The sequence below is a fragment of the Nipponia nippon genome, unplaced genomic scaffold (assembly GCF_047370975.1).
Source record: "Nipponia nippon isolate SJK-2023a ecotype South Korea unplaced genomic scaffold, ASM4737097v1 scaffold_1, whole genome shotgun sequence".
NCBI classification, from domain to species: Eukaryota; Metazoa; Chordata; class Aves; order Pelecaniformes; family Threskiornithidae; genus Nipponia; species Nipponia nippon.
In genome coordinates, this window is record NW_028262290.1 from 94,598,050 (window position 1) to 94,617,634 (window position 19,585).

Here is a 19,585-nt window from a genome sequence, read left to right on the forward strand (position 1 = left end):
GGCTGCCCTGTTTCGAGACCTCCAGAAAGCTTATATGATCAACATGCAAATCCCCTCGGCATTAAGAAAATACAGCAGCCCTTTTTGGAGATGCGGTAAAGACTGGGATGTGACCAGCAGGAGCTGCATGTCATTTCAGTAGGACACATGCTCTTTTTTTTTTTCTTTTCCCTCCTCCTATGAGTCACCTCCCTTAGGCACTGATCCAGCACCATCCATGGGGAGAAAAAGGAGTAAGGCACTTGAGTTCTGCATTTGTTTATTATTACAAAACTCTCTTCTTCAATGGAAAGTAGCAAAGTATTCACTTGCTACTCTTCTGGTGGAATAGTCGCCCTTCCGAAATCACGCTGTGCATTACAGTGTGGGGCTGAAAACCTTTTCTGCCCATTTATTTTAAAAAAAAAAAAAAAAAAAAAAAAAAAAGGAAAGAAGCTGGGGGAATTCTTGTGCAGTACCATCGTAGTCATCCTGTTCACGTGACCGTTCGCGGGGAGAGGAAAGTTGTGGCAGAAGGGGGGAAGCGGAAGGTGATTCTCACGGGGAGGGTGGAATGAAAGGCAGTCGAGCACTTGAAAAATGTGAATTTGTCAGGAGGGCTGACTGGCACACAATCGTAGCACAGTTGGATCCTCTTGGCTCACCTGTGAAATTCCCTGTGCGAGGGGGAGGGAAGCGATTACGACGCGAGCTTTTTCATGTACAGCTGTGCTGCGAAAAGCATAGTGTGTAGCAAGTGATCTGCATTTTTTGCATAGCAGTTCTTAAACGTTAAGAGTTGAATTCAGAGGTGGATCAGACCTTGTTTGGAAAGGACTTAATTTCCTCTTTCCATTTTGGGATTATTCTTTGCAAATTCTTCCAGCCCTCTGTCTGATCTCATTTTTAAATAGAGTTCCACCACTTCTCTGAGAGGTTAATCAAGGCTAGCTAGCACTTCGTGCAAGGGAGTCCTACCTAATATTAAGCTCAAATTCTTATCTCCTTCCTTTCATCCTGTGCATCGTGGTTGCATTTTAGTGTTCCGCCCTCAGTACTGTCCAAGTGTGTGCGTACTTGCATGCGTGCTGGGGAGACTAATAACCATCATATGAAGGGCAGGTTTCAGGTGCTCTGTACCTTCCTGAGCTTGTCTGCTGTTCTTGGGTGGCTCTGTAGGATGGTTCAGAGCCACAGTTCGTTGATTTAAATGAGAAAAAAAGCCAAGCTTCATCCGCTGTGGCTCTGGCTCTCTTCTGAGCTGCAGTAGTGGTCACTTCAGAGGTGCTGGCACATGTTTCTGTAACTTGCATCTGTGGCTGAATATGAACGTTTCTGTGCATGTCCTTATTTTGCCCTTCTTTTTTTGCACTACATTCTCACGTAAAGTGTTGAGTGTTTATCTTTATTTTTCGGAACCAATGAATGTTATATCATTTTCCTTTATCATTGTAAGATGCTGAAAGCCAGGCTGACTTACGAGCCTGGCTTTCGTATTCAAAGTATGCCAGTGTTGTCAGGCCAAAATATGTTGTTATAGTCACAATGGGAAAATAACTTCTAAGCACAGCTTTGTTCCTGTTCTCCTTGTATCTTGGCAGGCTAAACAGTGAGGTTGAGCATTTTCAGCATTACATGTAAGATCTAATCAAGGCAAACTCCTCTAAAGGAGGGTAAGGCAACACAAGTATTCTTACCTTAATTATAGTTAGGAAACTTTTTAAAGTAAAAGAAGCCTTGGTGAAGGGAGTGTTTAAAAGAAAGGTTGTGGATGTGGATGTGACTTGGCATCTGCTGCAGTTCAACCCAAGTTGGGTGATAAATGTTTTCTCGAGGCAGAATGACATCCACGTTGCAAAGTAAAAGAGAGAGATGAAGATTGTGTCTATCCTTTGTACTGCTGGGCTTTATCTTCCCGCTTATCTTGGGCTGTAGCTCTAGTAATCTTTTTCCCCTCCACCCTTGTCTTGATGGAGTGAAACTTGCTTAACCTGCCAAAGGAACAAACCTGCTGGCTGTGGTGTGGACAAGTTGCGACTCTCCTTGAGAACTCTGGAACCTGCTGCTTCGGTTTCGGATTTTTCTTTTTTCCTTAATGATCGCATGCAGAGAGCTATCACAGCGGCTGTGATATTTGACCTACACAGTAAAAGTCAAAGGTGCAGTCAGGGTGTCTTCCTGTTTATAGCTCAATAGCTCGGGCTGCTTCCTTTTAAATATGCAAAACTAAAACTCGAAGGGATTACCGCATTCCTTGCTGTGGGTACGGATTCTGCTCTCACTTTTAGAGCATGGCAAAAGCGTGCAAGTTGCAGGAAGGAGAACTGCAAGCTGGGGGCAGCCGATTACTTTGATACCAGACGTAGCAAAGCCCCGTCACTGTGGTGCTGCACGCACGTTAGCAAGCCCTGCCTTACTAGCATACGTTACGTTGCCAACGCGGCTGGACTGCTTTTGGGACCTGCAGGAGCCAGTGTGTTTGCATGCATTAGGTTATGCCAGGCAGAGGTGCCAGGTTGGACTGGCGCTAACCGGGAGGTCTCAACAGCTTCTCCTGTTGGTAGGCTGTGGATGTGCCATCGCACCCCTCTCAAGTAGGAGCAGCTCCATCAAAACAGGCAGAGTTCAACAGGTGGATGAACGGCAGAAGGAAAGAACTCAGCTCTGAGGAAGCTGTTTTGCATGGGCAGCTACTAAACAGGAGTTGTGCATACTTGTTACTGGCAGAAGGGAGACTTTAAAAGAAAATAGGAACAAAAAGTCCCACGCTTAATGCATAGCAGGTTTTTTTGTTGTTTGTTTGCTTTCTGGGTGAATGTGATTTAGCTTGACTGCTTTTCCTCTCTAGCTCTCTGAAATGTAACTGGCCAAGTAATATTAGCTGTGCATCAGCCAAGCTGCCAGAAGGTTAAGCATGCAGGCCATGTGTGTGTGTCTGGGGTGGGGGGACAGACAGGCACATGCAAAAGCCTCTGTCTTGCTTTCAAGAGCTCATCAAAACTGGAAAGCAGTCTTTACCAAAGCGAAAAAAAAGGAAAAAAAAAAAAGACCAACAATCCACCTTCCAGGTTTTGCTTTGCCTGTGCAATTGAATACCACGTTTTGTTGTTCCCAGATGCTTTCCCAGTGTTATCTTCAACCATTGTGGACAGAAGGCCTTTGAACAAATAACTGGTTTCTTCTCCCTTAGTCTTGCATGAATACAGGCAACTGCTCCTCACACTGTTGATTTATCACCCGTAGGAAGCTCTGGGATTGACTTAGCTAGCACGAGAAGTTAGATCAGTGCCATAAGGGGGGAAAAAAAGCCCCAAAAAAGAATAGAGACAATGAGGCAGTACAATACCTGTAGATGACTTCCCTGCAGATTTTGTGAGACCAGGTAGCAGTGGATTCATGCAGATAAACCACTTAGCTTTGGTGCTATGGTGGCAGGGCTACCAGAGGGCCGAGGCAGGGGAGTACACTGCACTGCGGAGGCTGTGTCAGCGCTCTGACTTCTCCCTGGGTCCTGCCGAACCTGGAGAGAGCCAAACCCCTGGAGCTTCAGCCTTCCTTCTGATCCCAGTCAGGCGATCGGCAGAGAAAGAGGTCAGGCAAATTCAGCAGCGTTTCCATGATGCTGTGCCCAACCTGCTGGGCACATCTGCACACAGATGCTCTCTCCTCCTTGAACCTCCCACAGTGTGACTGACAGGTGTCACCAGTGTCTGTCCACCGTTTGTGTGACCAGTGAGGGTTCCTGAGGGGCTGGGGAAGCCACGTTTTTCCTCATGTGGACCTGGTCCTCCGAGCAGCCCCAGCCTTGCCGAGCGTTGAAAGCAGGCAGTAGCTGAACAGCCATTTTAATCTTGCAGCAGTTCTGGTACGTGTGGTGCTTTTGGCTTGAGGCTGTTCCCGCATAACACCCTCAGAAGCCTGGCTGTAGTTTAAGATGGTAATTTAGATGCCTTTTTTTTTTTTTTTTTTTTTTTTAAGGTTCAGAGATTGTGAAAGGAAATGTTAAAAAAAGTGCTGTGTGAGGAGACAGTCCTCCCAGCAGCTCCAGCAGAGTCTGCCCGTGGGTCAGTTTGGTCCAGTGTGTTATCTTGAAGCATCAATGCCCTTGGCATCCAAAACTAAAACGGATTTTATGTCATAACACCCAAGCAGTTATGAGGACGTACAAGACTTGTCTAGGTTACAACATTCTCTCATGTTTGAACATGATAGCGTGCAGTCAAGTTAAATGGCATGGTCCTGAGCCGAGCTGGGGGTGTGACTTCTGAAGGATGTGCCCAAATGCCATTAACATTGTCTCCCTTGTGCTGCTTTGCAGTCAGTCATATAGACCAAGGGCAGCTCTCTCCTGCACTTCCATTTCTTCCTATTAGAAGCAAAAATTTCCATTGTATGTAGGAGCTGAAGTTTGATTTTTTTCAAAAGCACTATAAATTTGAAGTGAGGCTAAAGGCCCTACATTTTTTTAAAAAAAGAAAATTTACAATTTGAGCTTTTAGTACTCAGAAAAAGAAGCATTGGCGCAATACCCCGTAACTAGACGGCAGTGTCTTCCTCAAGTTGCAGATACAGAAAACCAAGAGGCAAGCGGGTCAGGTGTACAGATATTCCTGAGATTTGATTCCTGAGCCATTTTGTCCCTCTCTACTTTCCAGTGTCTTTGTGACAAGAGATAGTTGTTTTCCTGGGGAAGCAGATTTGTGAAGATGCTTTGGCAATATGGAGATTTGCAAGCCAAACCTGCTGCAGCTTAACAGTGTGATAAGATATCTCTTGACTTCAAAGTTGCAGTTGAAATTCGATATTGGGGTGCACCAGTGTGTTAAGGATGAGAAGGAAACAAATGGATTTTACAAGTGTTGCTCTGACATTGGCATATACTGATCCATTTGGGGTACTGTCTGAAACTATAGAAGAAAAGCCAGCTGAAGATGGGGTGCTTTTTTTGCACTGAGAAGTGGATGCTAAGCTACAGGCTTTTACTTAGTAGACTGCCACAAGACTGGGAGGCCGGGCCTGTAGATTACCATGCAGTATTAGGCAGAAGCAGGGCCTGTTGGAGGATGGACGCGATGCTCATGGGGCCCGGCGGTAGCAGGGCAAGTCCTGTGCTGTGGGCCGGGGCATGGGGGAGAGCTGCCGGGCCCCCTGCCACGGCCCCGCACGGTCCCGGGTGCTGCAAAGGGCCCAGGCTGGATCATCCCCTAGCTGTCTTTCAGAAGTGCAGTCTGCTTTATGGGATCTCTGCTGGTATCCTTTAAAGGCAAACATTAGAAGTGGTGGTGGCATTAAAATTTACGTGGACTTTCCACGGCAGTTTGCGCGCTGACAGTGTCTTTTTCCTCCTGCTCAGGCACATGAAGATTCACGAGAAGGATCCGAACAGCACAGCGAGCACAACTCCCCCGTCGCCGCTGAAGCGCAGGCGATTATCTTCAAAACGGAAGTTTAGTCATGATGCTGACATGGACAGAGAGGAGAGGACACCTGCAAAAAAGGTTCTTTACGGGGCATGAAGCAAAAGACTTTCCTGGCTACCTCCTAAACTGTCAGCTGTTGCGTTCACGCAGTCAGCATAGAAGTATTAAAACGTGGTCTTGTTATAGGCCTGTATATATTTTAAGATGCCATGCTTTTCCTGTGTAGCCAACGCTGTTGTCTGAGATTGAAAATGAATTTCTAATTTCAGAGATTGAAAGAATTCAGGGTTTTTTAATTCTTTATTGTTTAAATTTTTGGGTTTGCTTATGATTTATATTAGATAATTGTTGCTGGATGACAAGAGGATGAACTACTCTTTTGCTACTGCAGCTTTTCCCCTAGTTTTTCTTTCTCCCATTTACTTCATAGTAGTCTTGCAGGATAGTGGTTTGAACTTCTAAAAAAACAGTGTTTACTTCAAAAGCAGCAACAGCTTAAGTTTGTTTTTGTCTTGATCTGGAGAAAAAAAAATCTGTAGTGCATTTCCCTTTCACAGTAGCATAATTCCGCATTATTTGAGTTACAAGAGCAACCAGAAAATATTTATTTGAAGGCTAGACATTTCCATTAGGGTTTTGTTTATGAAATATTTTAGTGCATTTCAGTCATTTACACAAAATGTATGATGGCTGCCAAACTTAACTTGACCCTTTCCACTTGCTGTCTCTAAATGGCAAGCTGGTAACAGTTCCACTTAGCTCAGTATCCCTTGTTTCTGTGCATACTTTTCTCCCTGTAATCAGAAGAGGGCTATAGAAAACATGCAGAAGTTCATTGCTTTTCCCTGGACCACTTGTGTTAGGAGTTGGCAGTATCTCAGTGTCATAAATAATTGAGGCTGACAGCTCACCTGGTTTTCTGAAGGGGGAGGAATGCTAGTTCAGTAGTATATAAACATACGGGTTTATAAGTTGTTCAGATTGCAGTTTCTCATTAGAACTGATGTGTCCGTGACTTAGCCGCATGCTGTATCTGCTACTGAGCCTCCTTTTCCGTTATGCACATTTGCACACACGCATGGAGGCTCTATCGCTCACCCTGTCTCTGTTGCTGAAATTAGTCATTTCTGGTTGCCTGCAGCAAAGTTACGGATGAATCCCACTGCTTCGTTGTTAAGAGAAAGATTTCAAATGGATTGCATGTTTGGTTTGTTGCTTAAAATTTGGTCTAGTGAGGTTTTTTCCCCTCTCTCTGAAGGTTGTCGAGGATGGGCACTCTTGTGAAGGGGATAAGAAGGCTGAGGAGGAAGTTTATCATTGTCCAGTGTGTTTCAAGGAATTTTTTTGCAAGTATGGGCTGGAGTCCCACATGGAAACACATCCAGATAATTCGCTGAGGTAAGAAACACCCCCGAGGTTCTGGTCACCAGATGGCCTGAGGGAGCATGCTGGGGAGGGGCAGGAGCCATTCGGCCTCCTGCACTGTTAACTGCCCCCTCTGTGATCCTGAATGGGTTTTTCAATGTTTCTGCTTCATGTTATGTCACTGTGGGCTTAATTTTATTATTTTTTGCAAATACAGGAAATCTTGCCAGTTAGTAGCCGGGAATGTTTTTAGGAGAAATTAAAGTATCCCTTCCTCCCCTCCATCACTGTTGTTACATAAAACTGTAAAATGCCAACATTGCAAAATTTTAACAAGTTAAACTAAAGATGCTTAAAACATGAAGCAAAACTTGCTAAAAGTATTCAGGTACCAACCTATGAGATTATTCTGCTTGGGGAGCAGGCAGCAGCTGGATATAAAGGTTTTGTTGTGTGTCATGAGAGTGAGTGAAGATAGATGAGTTTCTGGTTCCAGACTTTCAATAAAATGTGTTATGCTTTTCTGCCTGTTGAGGTTAGGGAACGATTTGGATTTTGGCTTAAATCAGCTTCTCTTAACAAGGACAAATTAGTTATTAATTGATTGGGAAGGTGCTTGGGTGTTGTGTGTTGGTTCAAGTAATTGCCCCCGGGACTCCTGGTACGTTTTTATTTCCTGTTTTTTACCATAGAAAAATGTAGAACCAGATACATGAAGACGTAAAAAAGATATTCCAAGCCTAGTTTAAACGTGTAGAAAAGCTGCTATTTTAGAAAAGGAGATTGTCCATTTGCAGAAGCTTGTCAGTGTTTTACGCTTATTTTGGGACATTGGACTCTAATGATCTTTTCAGAAGGGTGCCGAATTCAGCATCTTGAAGTGTCAACACTCGCCTGAATAGTTTCTTAATAGAATGGCATGGAGCAGAGCCGTCCCATTCTATTAAATTGGATTAATTCTACTAAATTTTCCATTTTTTAAAATTAGAAAACCTTGGTAAATACGTGTAAAACCATTTTTAAAGGCATTGCAAGTGCTGTAATTATTGGGGAAAGGAGTTGGAAAGCTCGCTCTTAAACTTGGTCCAGCAAATAGTAGTTAATTAAATGGAGTTTGCGGTTTCTGAAGTAAATGAAGTAAATTTTCATTATAGAGCAAAACCGAAACAGTTGTTCTCTGGTAAGAGCTCTGCCACCCCCACAAAGGGGAGCCTGAGATTATTTTGCCATATACTTTAAAGCTTTAGAACAAGCGGCTGTCATGTTAGGCTTATCTGAAGCTTCTATGAAGATACGACCTCTTTGCAAAGTTATATGCCACGGACCTGACTGGAGAGGTGGATTCTCTTGCTTTGAGTGATGGATAAAGGATAACAGAATAGATACCCTTCTAGCTTAGCAGCTTTGCAGTCTGCTGCAGCAAGGCAGAAAGACACACTGGCTGTGCAAACATACTGTTCCTCTTCATGCAACTCTTTCTCTAGGATTAGGAGACTTGCTTCTGGATAATATTCTCCTGAAATGGATTTTGCTACCTTTGATTGTGTTGAGCAACAAAGACTAAAAATGTGTCCCTAAATCAAATCCTTGATTGTCAAGCTCTGTGGGCATGAGTTAAGGCTGATGCTGGGATGCTGGTCTTTATGGGCTTGTCTAGACGATGGTAAGGGGGTTTTTGTCAAATATTTGGTTTAGCAATTTAAGACATGTCGGTGGAGATAGGGCAGGACAAGGAAGCTGTGGCTCTCCCTGGTCAGCTAGCATATTCAAATGCAATTTGCCCTGCCTATCTGGTTTAAAACACACCTTTTTGTCCTAGTCTAGACAAGTCAAATGGCACTGTCTGCTTGGCCCAACCTAGCAGAAAATCCTCTGGTAAGCAGAGCCGTCTGGGCTGCTGTTAAGGTGACTTTCATCCCAAAGGAAATGGGTTAAACTCCTTGGCAGGCAGGGGCTGTAATCCCCTGGTTTCCAGGGTTCTGCAAGACTGTTTGTAGGTTTCAACAAGATATGCTGAATGTGGTGCGCCATTCTTAGTCCTGAGTTCATGTGACTGAAATGATTCCTCTTGATGAGGCTTAGGGGTGGTTTTTTGAGTGACAGAGATGAAGGAAAGAATATTTTTCTAGAGTATCAGAGCAGGAGGCATGTGCGTATGGGTGCGCTTGTGGTGGGAGAGCAAACTGCAAAATATTAGAAGGCATTCATCAAATCCTGGTGTTTCCCTATTATAGAAGACAGGGAGGAAGAACTCTCCTGAAACAAAGTTCAAACAAACAAAAAAGCATAGCAGCTGTGTTATAAGCAAAGAGCAGGGAGCAGAACACGCTCAGTCTCTTTTTATTGCCAATATTGTAAAAGTAGAGTCACTCTATTAGGACTCCTGTGAGGCAGGTATCAGATGTTGCGCATCCCAGAGCCAGGTGCTCCGGATCTGGCAGCTGGTTTGCAGCTACTGCTTTAGGTAGCCCAGCACAGCCTGTTTTGTCATGACCAAAAATAAGCGATGCTCAATCTGCCTAGCCGTGCCTTTCTTCGTAAACCAGCGGGCAAACATCCGACTCCTTTCCGCTCCCCCAGTAGTTAGTATAGACATCAGCTCTGGAGCGATGCACCAGCGTGCGCTGCCTTGACAGTGGTACCAGCCTCCCTTCAGGGATGCATCCCCTGCAGCAGCAAAGTGCCGGGGTGTGCGGGAGCTTCTGCCTGGCTTCCTTGTGGTCCTTTAATCCTGCCATTGTAGTGCTGTTGTGTAAATACAGCTTCTCGCCCCCAGAGGGTCCGTCTGTCCCGGCCCCCCTCTGCTAAGTAGCAGGTAAGACTGTCTGACGGACCGCCGGATCAGTATGTGAGCAGCTAATTTACAGGGCGGGCCATTACCCTTCCAGATACTGTCAAATGAACAACTTCAAATCACAGGGTTAGCTGTTCAAAGTCAGATGAAAAGACACCCCGCATTGTCTTCCCCGGTACTGCTTTTTCATGTAAAGCCCTGAGCGGGGAGCAGCTCATTGTTTACTTGCAGCAGAATAAACAATACTTAATCCACTGATTGTGTGAGAGGGGCTCCCGCTTGGGAGAGTCTCTCTTGATTATGTAAAATCCTAAATCGTGCATCTTTGTCTCCTAATTACGGTAAGAACTGCCCTGCTCTTGGGAGGAATAATAGGGCCCTTTGTCTGTCTGACAATGGGCTGTGGCACTGCATCTCCTTCATGGCATTACCCCCCCCTCCCCGGTCAGTCTCTGTCCCTTTGAAGCCCTGGGACCTGCACCCTAATTAGTGACATGAGCTGGTCCCAGCAAGGTTGTCTGCAGTCCCCATTAGCAGCGGGAGGTGGCCCAGGGGTGCTTTCTGACCCCCTTTGCCTCTCTACCTGGATTATTTAAAGAAGACATCTGTTTCCCTGCAGCTGGGGCCTCAGGACACCGTCTATTTTGGTGAGTTTGTATCGGAGTGTTGATATAATTAGCAGAGCGCTGAAACACTGTGCAGCCAATAGGGAAAATGAGAAACCTCGCGGAGCAGGGTAACTTCTCTGGAAACTTTTGTGGCAGAGGGTTGCTGTCAAACATGGTAATGTGCTTGTAAAGGTCGCCTGACAGACATCTCTGAGCAAGATCAGCAGCGCAAGCAAAGGAGACGTGAGGATTTCCTGGGGAGAAACCTCTCGAGGCGCTGTGTGAGGTTTCTCCTCTTTCCTTTGGCAAGTACAATGGAACAGGCTTAAAGTAAAATGTGTGGCTTTTAAAAAAGTACATGCACTATAAAATTCCTCTGTTGGGCTTCACTGTAACCAGAGTATACCCTTTATATTTCCTCCTCTTCTCCTCCAGGAGGCTTCTTACAGTACTCTCTGTACCAACAGCTAAAGTTTTTTTCATTTTTCCTTCCTCACAGCAGCAAGGAGACATTTATGCTGCCTTTCGCGCCCGTGTATCTTCTTGAGGAGAGGAGGAGGGAGGTGGCGATAGCGTTGCAGTTACCTCCTTTCTTAGAGGCATGTTTCAACATCAGTTCTCAGCAAGGGTAGTTGTGCAGTTTGAACACTGGTAAAAGCCTGGATCTTGATGAGTGTTATGGGGACTTTCTGATCACATTTGGTCAGTGTGGCATTGCCTTCCGTTAAGGGATTTGTTTTTGCTAACTTTTTATAGGAGACAAGAAATAAAATCGACACTGCACAGTGTGAAAGACACTGTCTGCCTCAGTCACTGAACTGACCTGGTGACCAGAACCAGTAGACGCCTGTTGCCATGAATGGATTCAGGGTAGATTAAGTTTTCTGACCTTTTACAGAGCATGTCCAAACAGTGATATAATATATTAAGCTTTGTAACTTGCCAAATCCCAGGCATATTTTCACAAGGACAGCAAAAGCACTTCTCTTGCCCCAGGGTAATGTGCTTCTGTAGAACTTCCAAACAAAGAAAACCAAAAGGCATTCACAGTCTACCTTGTTCTTCAAAACAGCCTACCCAAGTTTTGCTGAAACTTGTAAAGTCAAATTGGCTAGAGGTTGAACGCCACCGTGGAAAGCCGTTGTTTTGAACAGTTAGATCGGTAACAGGCATAGCAACAGAAGAGCTCAGGTCCTGGAATGGAAAGTGTCAGGACAGCCTGCCCATTGGTGGCTGTTGTCATCTGCCTCCCATTTTGCCAGGGTAACCACTGTGAGCTCTTGTTGCTGAAAACACTCCCAAGTGGAAAATGCCATCGTTGTGTCTTGGTGTTACCTGGCTTCGCTCAGAAGGAGTGGACAACTTCAATGCCCTAGGAATGGTCTCCTGGACACTATAGGTAAATTGTTTCACAAGATGTCACGTGCAGCTTGCGATTCAGTCAGGCTGGTCACCAGGTTTCCCCCTTTGCCAGCACGTGCCCGTTCTTCAGTGCGTGGTATCAGGCGGTGGGATGCTGCAAGGCACCCGGACCTACGTCCCAACCTTAAATCATTTTAGCCAATGCACATGAGCAAGTCAAGACAAAAGGAAGTGGGTTTTGAGTCAAAATTATTCCAATATTACGTGTGTATCACCCAGTTACCGTTCTTCAGGGCAGTTCTGCATATCGGCTTTGGGGAGATGAAATAGCCAAGAAAATAAACCAGTGTCAATTTCAAGTGTACGGAGATGATTTCAGTCATTAGCACCAGTGCAAAAGACTAGTACAAGACTAAGTTGTGTACGGAGCAGCAATGTGACTGCGTAAAAGTACATTGTACAGGATGTAAAAGAAAAAAAAAAAAACACCAGAAAAAGCCCCTTAAGTTTCATTCCTGTTTTTGCCAAGGCCTACTTAAGCAACTTTAGGAATTCACTTTCTATCTTTTCTCTCTTTATGTAGTAGGGAAGAATCCTGCTGACGTCATTTTTGTGAAGCACGTTGCTTTCTACATGTGATCAGCCTTTTGTGGGAAGAGGGTGTTAGTGACATTGCAAACTTACAGGAGTGAATGTGTTTGAAAATGAAATGTTGTTTGCAATTTATATTACTTGTGAGACAAAACTATGGGTTCGTGGTGGGGAGAGGAAGTTTTTTCCTAGTAGTTGACGCTACTGTTACTGGAAGCAACTTGAAGCACGAGTGACAAGTAGTCTTCATGCAGCATTGTGAAATTTCACACTACTTTTCCATCTCTGTCACAATTGTTGGTGTGCACATAGGTAAGCCTCATTCCTTGTTAGCACTTCAGAATATGAAACGTTGTGCTCTTCTAATACAGCCGGATTATTCTGAGGTGGTTGTATCCTACACAATTACTGAGTACTGAGAGAGAGATGAAGAGCACTCCAGCATAGACATGTTCATGGACCTCCTTGACCTTTGGTTTTGGCACACTATACTTTGGCCCCGATACTTCCCTTCTTAGTCATCGCTTGGGATTGTACCAGCAAGGAGAGTTTAGGTAGGAACTGCTGCTAGAGTTACGGAGTACTAACAGAGTCAATGCTGCAAGACTTGTTATGGCCAAGGATGGAGGCGCACAAGGGTCAGCTGTGTGGCATTGCCGATTCGGCTGACTCTTCTGCTCTGCTCTGCTCTGCAAGCTGCTTGCTCGGTGTCTTTCTGATAGTTACTAGAACCCGAATCCTGATTTCTGTTGGCAGCATTTTCAGTGCAGGAGCAATTCCATGAGCCAGCTGGTGACGATGAAATCCAGCTCTGGTGAATGCTAGGACCAAAAATATGCTGTGGTAAAATGCAACTCTTAATGTTGATATGGTAGAGGAGAGGGTATACAAGCAAGCTGGTGAACGCATCCTTTTACTGAGCAAATGGAGAAGTAAAATCAGTGGGTTGAGCATCCGTCTGTATGCTGGCTTGCAAAAGCAGACCAGAACTGCATTTTAAGAGCTTTCTGAAGTTTCTGTTCAGAAGAGAGAGATGGGAAACATCTGAAGAGCAGCGCGAGTCCAGCGCTGGCCTAGAAGTGGTCAGCTCACATCAGGGAGCTCATTGTGCGAGGAGACTGGGAATCCAGAGCAGCCGGGTAAAAATACCAGATAGTGAATGGACACAGGGAGCGACGCTCTCATGAGAAACTGTGTGGTGTGTCACATGGTGTTGAATGTCTTAGCCCGGTTGCAAGAATAGAAAGTGGGTAAAATGCAAAGCTGACTGTAGAGGAAAGCTTCTCGTAAAAGGGAATACAGAAGGGAAAGAGAGCTGAGCCAAAATAGGTTATTAGCATGCCTGTCTGATCCTGATGACCAGGGTTTGTTTATACGCAGGCTCTCTCAAAAGTGCTGGCTGCCGCTTGTTGTGTTAGCAGTCACGTCTGCGTGCTGAGCATAGCTTACCTGCGAATGTAGATAAGGGCAAGGGTGTTCAGTCCAGATTCGGCTGCACCTATTTGTGAGCCCTGTTGTCATCGGTGGATGGTTATAGGATAGACAAGCGCCTGTAGATGTGTTTCTTCTTATGTTACTTGTGAAAAGTGGTGTTGCTTTTTTAATGTGGTAGAGACACAGTTTTGTTTTGCTTTGTTTTTTTCTAACTCTTGCCATTAGTTTTAAAACTACACAAGTACTTGGCTTCCATATTTGAAAGATGTGTGAGAAGGCAGGAAGAGCTTTCCTTTCCTTACGCCAGAAAGAACACCAGAAGGTCCACTTGAGTTTGTGTGCACGAATTACGACTTTTATTCTCGATGCTGTGCAGCTTCCAATTTTGGTAGCTGTAGAGGACTGTACTGGTCATGGTTTTTTTTTTTCCCCAGGTATGCTTGCCCTAATTATTAAACCCTTTGCTGTTATTTATGTTGATCTTCAGCTCCTGCTCTGTCATTCTGTCCAGCCAACTTCTTGAGACGTCTGGTTTTTAAAACTCTGACCTTTATTAAGTGAAAAGGTCATTATGAGAAAATGAACTACTTTGTGGAAGTGTCTGCAGGCCATCTCCCATTTTCCCTTTATTTGTTCTTAGTTGCACATCAATTCTGTTGAAGTAAACGGTAAAGTAAGCTACTGTTCCACTGGGGCAGAGGTATTTACATCTGGCACTGTTGAAGGGTTGCTGGTACGTGCAATTCAGTACAGTGTTGGGAAGAAGTGAAATCTTTTTCCTGATTTTTCTTTGCTCGCACACAAAAAAAAGTTAAAAGATGGCACAGGATGGCTCCTTCCTTTTTATTAAACCTTATAGCAGTTAACTTCACTTGAGTTACTCTGACTGTGGGAGTCACGATACGCTGGTACGGACACTGCCTCTGCAGCATGCCGACAAGTTTCTGAAGCACGACATCACCCTGGTTTATATCGGATCTGCCCTGGCTCCTACACGATACTTTTCTCGCCTGGACCACAGCGCGGCTGTAGGAATGCACATAGCGTTGTGCACTACTCTATTAATAGAAGGGCTGGCACAGTGGTTTCAGCCTTTGCTGCACCCAAGGGTGGCTTCTTTGAGGGAGAGGATTAAAGGGAGCGACAGGACACGTTGGTAACGAAGTCAGCCAGCCAGTGGGGAAGTGGGAGGGAGGAAAAGTTAAAAGAAAAGTCCTGCCTTTGCTGAGGAGGTGAAGCAGCGTGCACTGAACTTCTGGTGAGCTGTGTCCGTCCCCCTGCGCACTGGGAAAGGGGAGGGGAGCCTCTCCAGCCCGTCACGCCTGGCAAGGAGTTGGCTCCCAGTGCTACTGTGCCGCTTGCGGTTTCGGCTCTGACCCATAGCATTGGGTGAGGTGGAGATGGGAGAGCGGCAGGGTCCTTCGGGGTCAGACACGCTGTGATGCTGCGGGGGAAGGAGGCAGGAACGGTCACCGCAGGACAGCAGGAGGACCCACAGGGATCCCTGGGAGGGAGGCAGGAGCGGCATTCGCAGCACTGCTGCTTTTCCATCACTCATCTGCAGCAAGTGGGAGAGATTAGTGCAGCTGTTGGATGTTATTTCCCAGGGCCCTGGGTGTGGAGGCCAGGAAGGGTTTTTCATCCAAAAGGAGATGAGTATCTGAACCTGGGTGGGGTTGCACGGGAGCAGAAACCAATTTGCTCTCTCTCATCTCCCTCCCTTCGCCTTGCCCCAAAACAAGTGAGAGAGAAGCAAAGGAATCCTTTCGTGAAGGGGAATATGGCTGTAACCTGGTAGTTTTTCTTTCATAGGTGGTGAAAGCCCCTGTGTTTAAAACCATCCTTTCTCCATCTCCCCCTCCTTGTCGGCCTCCTCTGCAGCGCACGTTAAGGGGTGCGAAGGCTGGGAGCCTGCTCCCATCCCTGGAGCGGACATGAGTCAATGACAGGGAATCGCCCATCTTTCTCTTCTGCCCAGTTGTATTATTTTTAGGTCAGCATAGGTTTTTCTTTGCTTGTAAGGAGAGCCGCATTAATTCTGCAAATAATGTGAGACAGAAAGAAGAATAATAACGACAAAGGTAGAAATTTATGTATGGTAGGTATTAGGGATTTCCGTGGGAGGAGTTAGATGACTTAGTAACATAACTGTGCATTAATGACTTCTGTCTCAGGATATGTTTCATTCTTGTTTTGTTTTCCTTGCTTCTGTTTGTGGCAGTTGCTAAAGAGCACAGACAGGAAAGGAACAAAATGGTACCAAGCTTTTTATTTTAGATAAAGCCTAGAAATTTAACAGTTTTTACTTGTTGACACCCACAACACGGGCAACATAGTGTTAGTGAGCTGCATGGGTGAAAACTTCAGGTTTTGGTCTACTCTTGTGTGGTTTCAGAAGTGTAAGTAGAAGAATGCTAAATGTCACTTTCCCTTTACCACCGCCAGTCTCAGGTAATGCAGAGCATAGTGTTTGTTTAATTTCTTGGTAACAGAATGATGGATATAAATATTTGCCATTTGCATCTTGACTACTGAAATATAAAATTTAGAAGGATTGAATGTTTGCCTGCATTACCCTTAATCAAAATCAAGACTGATTAATTTTGCTTAAAATTTGGCTCTGCGTTTCCTTTCTAAAATGTCTTTCCTTTTCTTAAAGAAAAAAGCTATTTCCATTGCTGACAAATTGGAATTGGCTCAGAGGAGAGTGTAATGCAAGGCAACAGGCATCGCTTATGTAAACTTTCCTTGCATAGGTGCCGCTTGTCATAAGTGTAGCAAATCCTGGCTTCCCTCTTGAACAAGCTGCACAAAGCATTGACTATTTCTTAAAGCCTGTTAAAATGCTTTTATATCCTAATTAGCATACAGATTTCAAGAATACTAACTTATTTTGGTAGAAAGCTTTTTAATGGTGTGTTTTTACACAGAGACCTTGTCTGCATTTAAAAAAGAAGGAAAAAGGTGCGCTGGTGTAGTAGTAATTCAACAGACTCGCCTGGTGCGATACGTGGCCTGAGCACCAAGGTCAGCCTGCTCATTGCACTGTCATCGCACGCTTACATTTTGGTTCTGTTTTTGTGTTTTAGCAGTTCTGTTTTCTTACTTGCTTGTTTTGTACACCTCTGCCAACGAGCCAGAGCCCTAGTCAGGTATGAATGACTCCGAACCGTAAAGGCAATTGAGAATTAAGCTCATTTTAAAGCGGTCTTAGCTGCTAAAAGCAGTTTTTTTCCTTTTTACTTATAATTGAATCTCTGTGCTTGGAACTGAACAGCTTTCTTCTCTCTGCTCTGTAATCATATTCATAGAAAAATGGAAAACCGTGGCCAAGACTAGCAATCACATGATAACACAGCAGCTTTTATTTGCTACGTCTGGAAACTTACCTTGCAAGTAGAGTGCTTTTATCTCCACTCAGGTATTGAGCCACTGCTCTGCCTGTTCTGCTAACAGCCTCAGAACCTGTTCCCATCTCTGTTCTCTGCAGCCATACCATCAGTGTTTGACTTGGCACTACACATGAGCAGACTTGTGAAATTGTAAGGAGAGGGGGGTTTTTTGGTGTATGTTTTGTTTTGTTTTGGTTTTTTTAAGGTTCATCATGAGCAAAGTATTACCATATGTTTCAGATGCTTTATTTGATATGCTGGACTTTTCAGACTTTCCACAATTATTTAGCTTTTTTTTTTTTTCTCCAAAGCAATTTAAGCAAGATGAAAAAATGTTCATATCACCTAGGAATCCTCTTAGACTGTGGTTTTAGATTTAAAAATGCTGTAGGCATTGACACTACCTAAAGATGGAAAATAGTACTGATGACAAAACAGAAAAATTAATGGTTAGGCTTCTTTAAGAAAAATTAATGCTTCCAGTTAGTGCATTGTTAGGCATGGCAGCTTACTCCATTTTAAATTAACACAAGCTTTAGTCAATCCAGCATGATGCTTGCCTTAACTAGTTAGGTTTTGAAGCTTAGTACCTGTAAGTTTTTCTTGGAGGTGGTACACGTCCTTAGCTGCATCTGCGTTGCTAATTGTAGTCAAAGCTCAAGTCATGTCATTTGGGAGAAACTCGGGAGTCCCTTCCAGCTTGAGGGGAGGGGGAGGGAACTCAGCACAAACACGCACACACACGAAAAAAACGTTGTGCATACGCTTGGGCAAACGGGCTGTGCATTTTAAATCGCTTGCATCCGTAGCGAAGACTGACAAGCCCAAGCGAGGTCTGCAGAGCCTGAGAGACCTCCCGAGCTGGCAGCGCGGTGGCACCCCTCAGCATCAGGAGCGGCTTTACAATGACCTCCCTTGTCCTTGGCGAGCAGCGCGGGCCCAAGGTGCCAGCGTGGTCGCTGGGGCCCGCCGGGCCACCTGCTCGCCTGGGGAGCCTGCCCCGGAGAGGCTGCTCCCTGCGTCTCTCAGGGAGAGAGGGCTTTTCTCGGGCTGTTTTTATGCCAGCTCTCCAAGTTGCAGCTGCCCCTCTACAGGTGTGCCTGCACCGCGGAGGAAGGGAGGGCATCCATGGGTCCCTCCTGTGCTCCAGCTCCCGTGTGATCCTATAAACTGTGGCACCAGGGGAAGGTGCTGAGCCAGGGTGCGGTGCGTTTATATGCCCTGAAGTGCCTGCATCTTGAGATGACAGGCAGGATTTATCTGGATGTTTCTTTTTTTCAGCCAGGAGCTTCTTTTTGACCAAATGGAAAAAGAGCTTAATCCTTTTCCGGACTTCTCTTTTTGCTTGCTGCTTCTTCACTCACAGCAAGGAAAATAAAAGAGAAGACTAAGGAGGACAGAGAAAAACACAGAGGGGTGTTTAATGCTATGCATTATAAAAGGGAGAAAGTACATATTCCTTTTTCAAGATACATTACTTTTGTTTTGGGGGAGGAGAGGCGGTTCCTTTTGCATAGAAAACACCATTTTTAAATTGCAAATTTTTACTGTCCTGAGGCATAGGAGTTGACACAGGTGTACTGCGAAGGACGTTCACACGGGTCTCTGTTGTGAAAGATTTACTCTCAAGTGCAGCTTTTGATGGGAGCCCTAAATAAACCAGCGCTTAAAATCAGCATGTTGTACAGCCGATGGAGGTGAGGGAGCGTAAGATGGACGAGGCACACCTCCCCGCTATGTGGGGGGGCTGGCTGCTTGCCCAGGAGCTCCGGCTCCTTCACAGCCCAAATCCTGGTGGTACCATGGCAGGCGCCAACTCTCCCAGTAGCTCTGTGGCCCCATCAGTGGTAGCTGTCACACACGAGGGGGTACGGCTGCTTCATTGGGTTGCTGGTGCGGGGGAGGCCAGGCACACTGGGGACCCCGGAGCTGCCTCAAGACGCCCCGAGGTGGGGGTCTGCATCCCTCTGCAGAACAGCTGGCCCCACAGCCCGCCGGCGATGCTCCCGGTGGTGCCAGGAGCATTGCTTGCACGCCCTCACGGTCTGTGTGCTGACGTACCAGGAGGAGCGTGCCAGAAGCACTGCTTGCTTTCACGCAAGGCTTTTTCATCACCTCTAAAAAAGAATTTATTTCAGTAGCCTGCAAGTTCTTCAGGTGACTGCTCTAACCCTTTAATGCCCTCCTTCCCCCAGCGGTTTTGGTGGTTGTATGTTTTTGTTTTCGCTGAAGATGAAAGCTTTGCATCATGGAATAGGTACTGCCAAGTGAGCTGGAGGAGAGCTGTAGATCCTGACGCTGGAGGAGCGCTATGTGTTGGCATTCCCCCACCACCACCAGAGATTGTTGTCATATTTAGCAGACCTCTTTAAGTAAACATTTGCTTTGTAAATGGCATCGGTTCTGTATTTAATGGAATGCAGGGACTATGCTGGCAATAATTATAAAGGTAGGATGCAAGTGAATTGACAGGGGAGATAAAACAGATTAAACCTCCATCACATAATATTTATGTCCCAGCCTTCTGAGTACCGTGATAACAAAGGCCGTGTTACATATATTTCACACTTGCTTCTTTCGCCACTCAGAGACTAGGACTCGAATTGCTTTGTGGGTGACTTGGTTATCTCTTCATTTTCA

The 19,585-nt window shown here is 45.4% G+C and overlaps 1 protein-coding gene across 9 annotated transcripts in view; it reads left to right on the plus strand.

Annotated features, from left to right (window-relative positions):
* RREB1 (ras responsive element binding protein 1) overlaps positions 1 to 19,585 on the plus strand; it is a 127,537-nt gene that overhangs the window by 78,753 nt on the left and 29,199 nt on the right. For all 9 annotated transcript variants that reach the window (XR_015705949.1, XM_087762900.1, XM_087762908.1 and 6 more), the window contains 2 exons: positions 5,333 to 5,477; positions 6,658 to 6,797. Coding sequence is in view for 8 of the 9 variants with exons in the window: in XM_087762900.1 (XP_087619026.1) it covers positions 5,333 to 5,477; positions 6,658 to 6,797 (285 nt within the window). In the remaining variant the exon portion in view is untranslated. The remainder of the gene's footprint in view (positions 1 to 5,332; positions 5,478 to 6,657; positions 6,798 to 19,585) is intronic.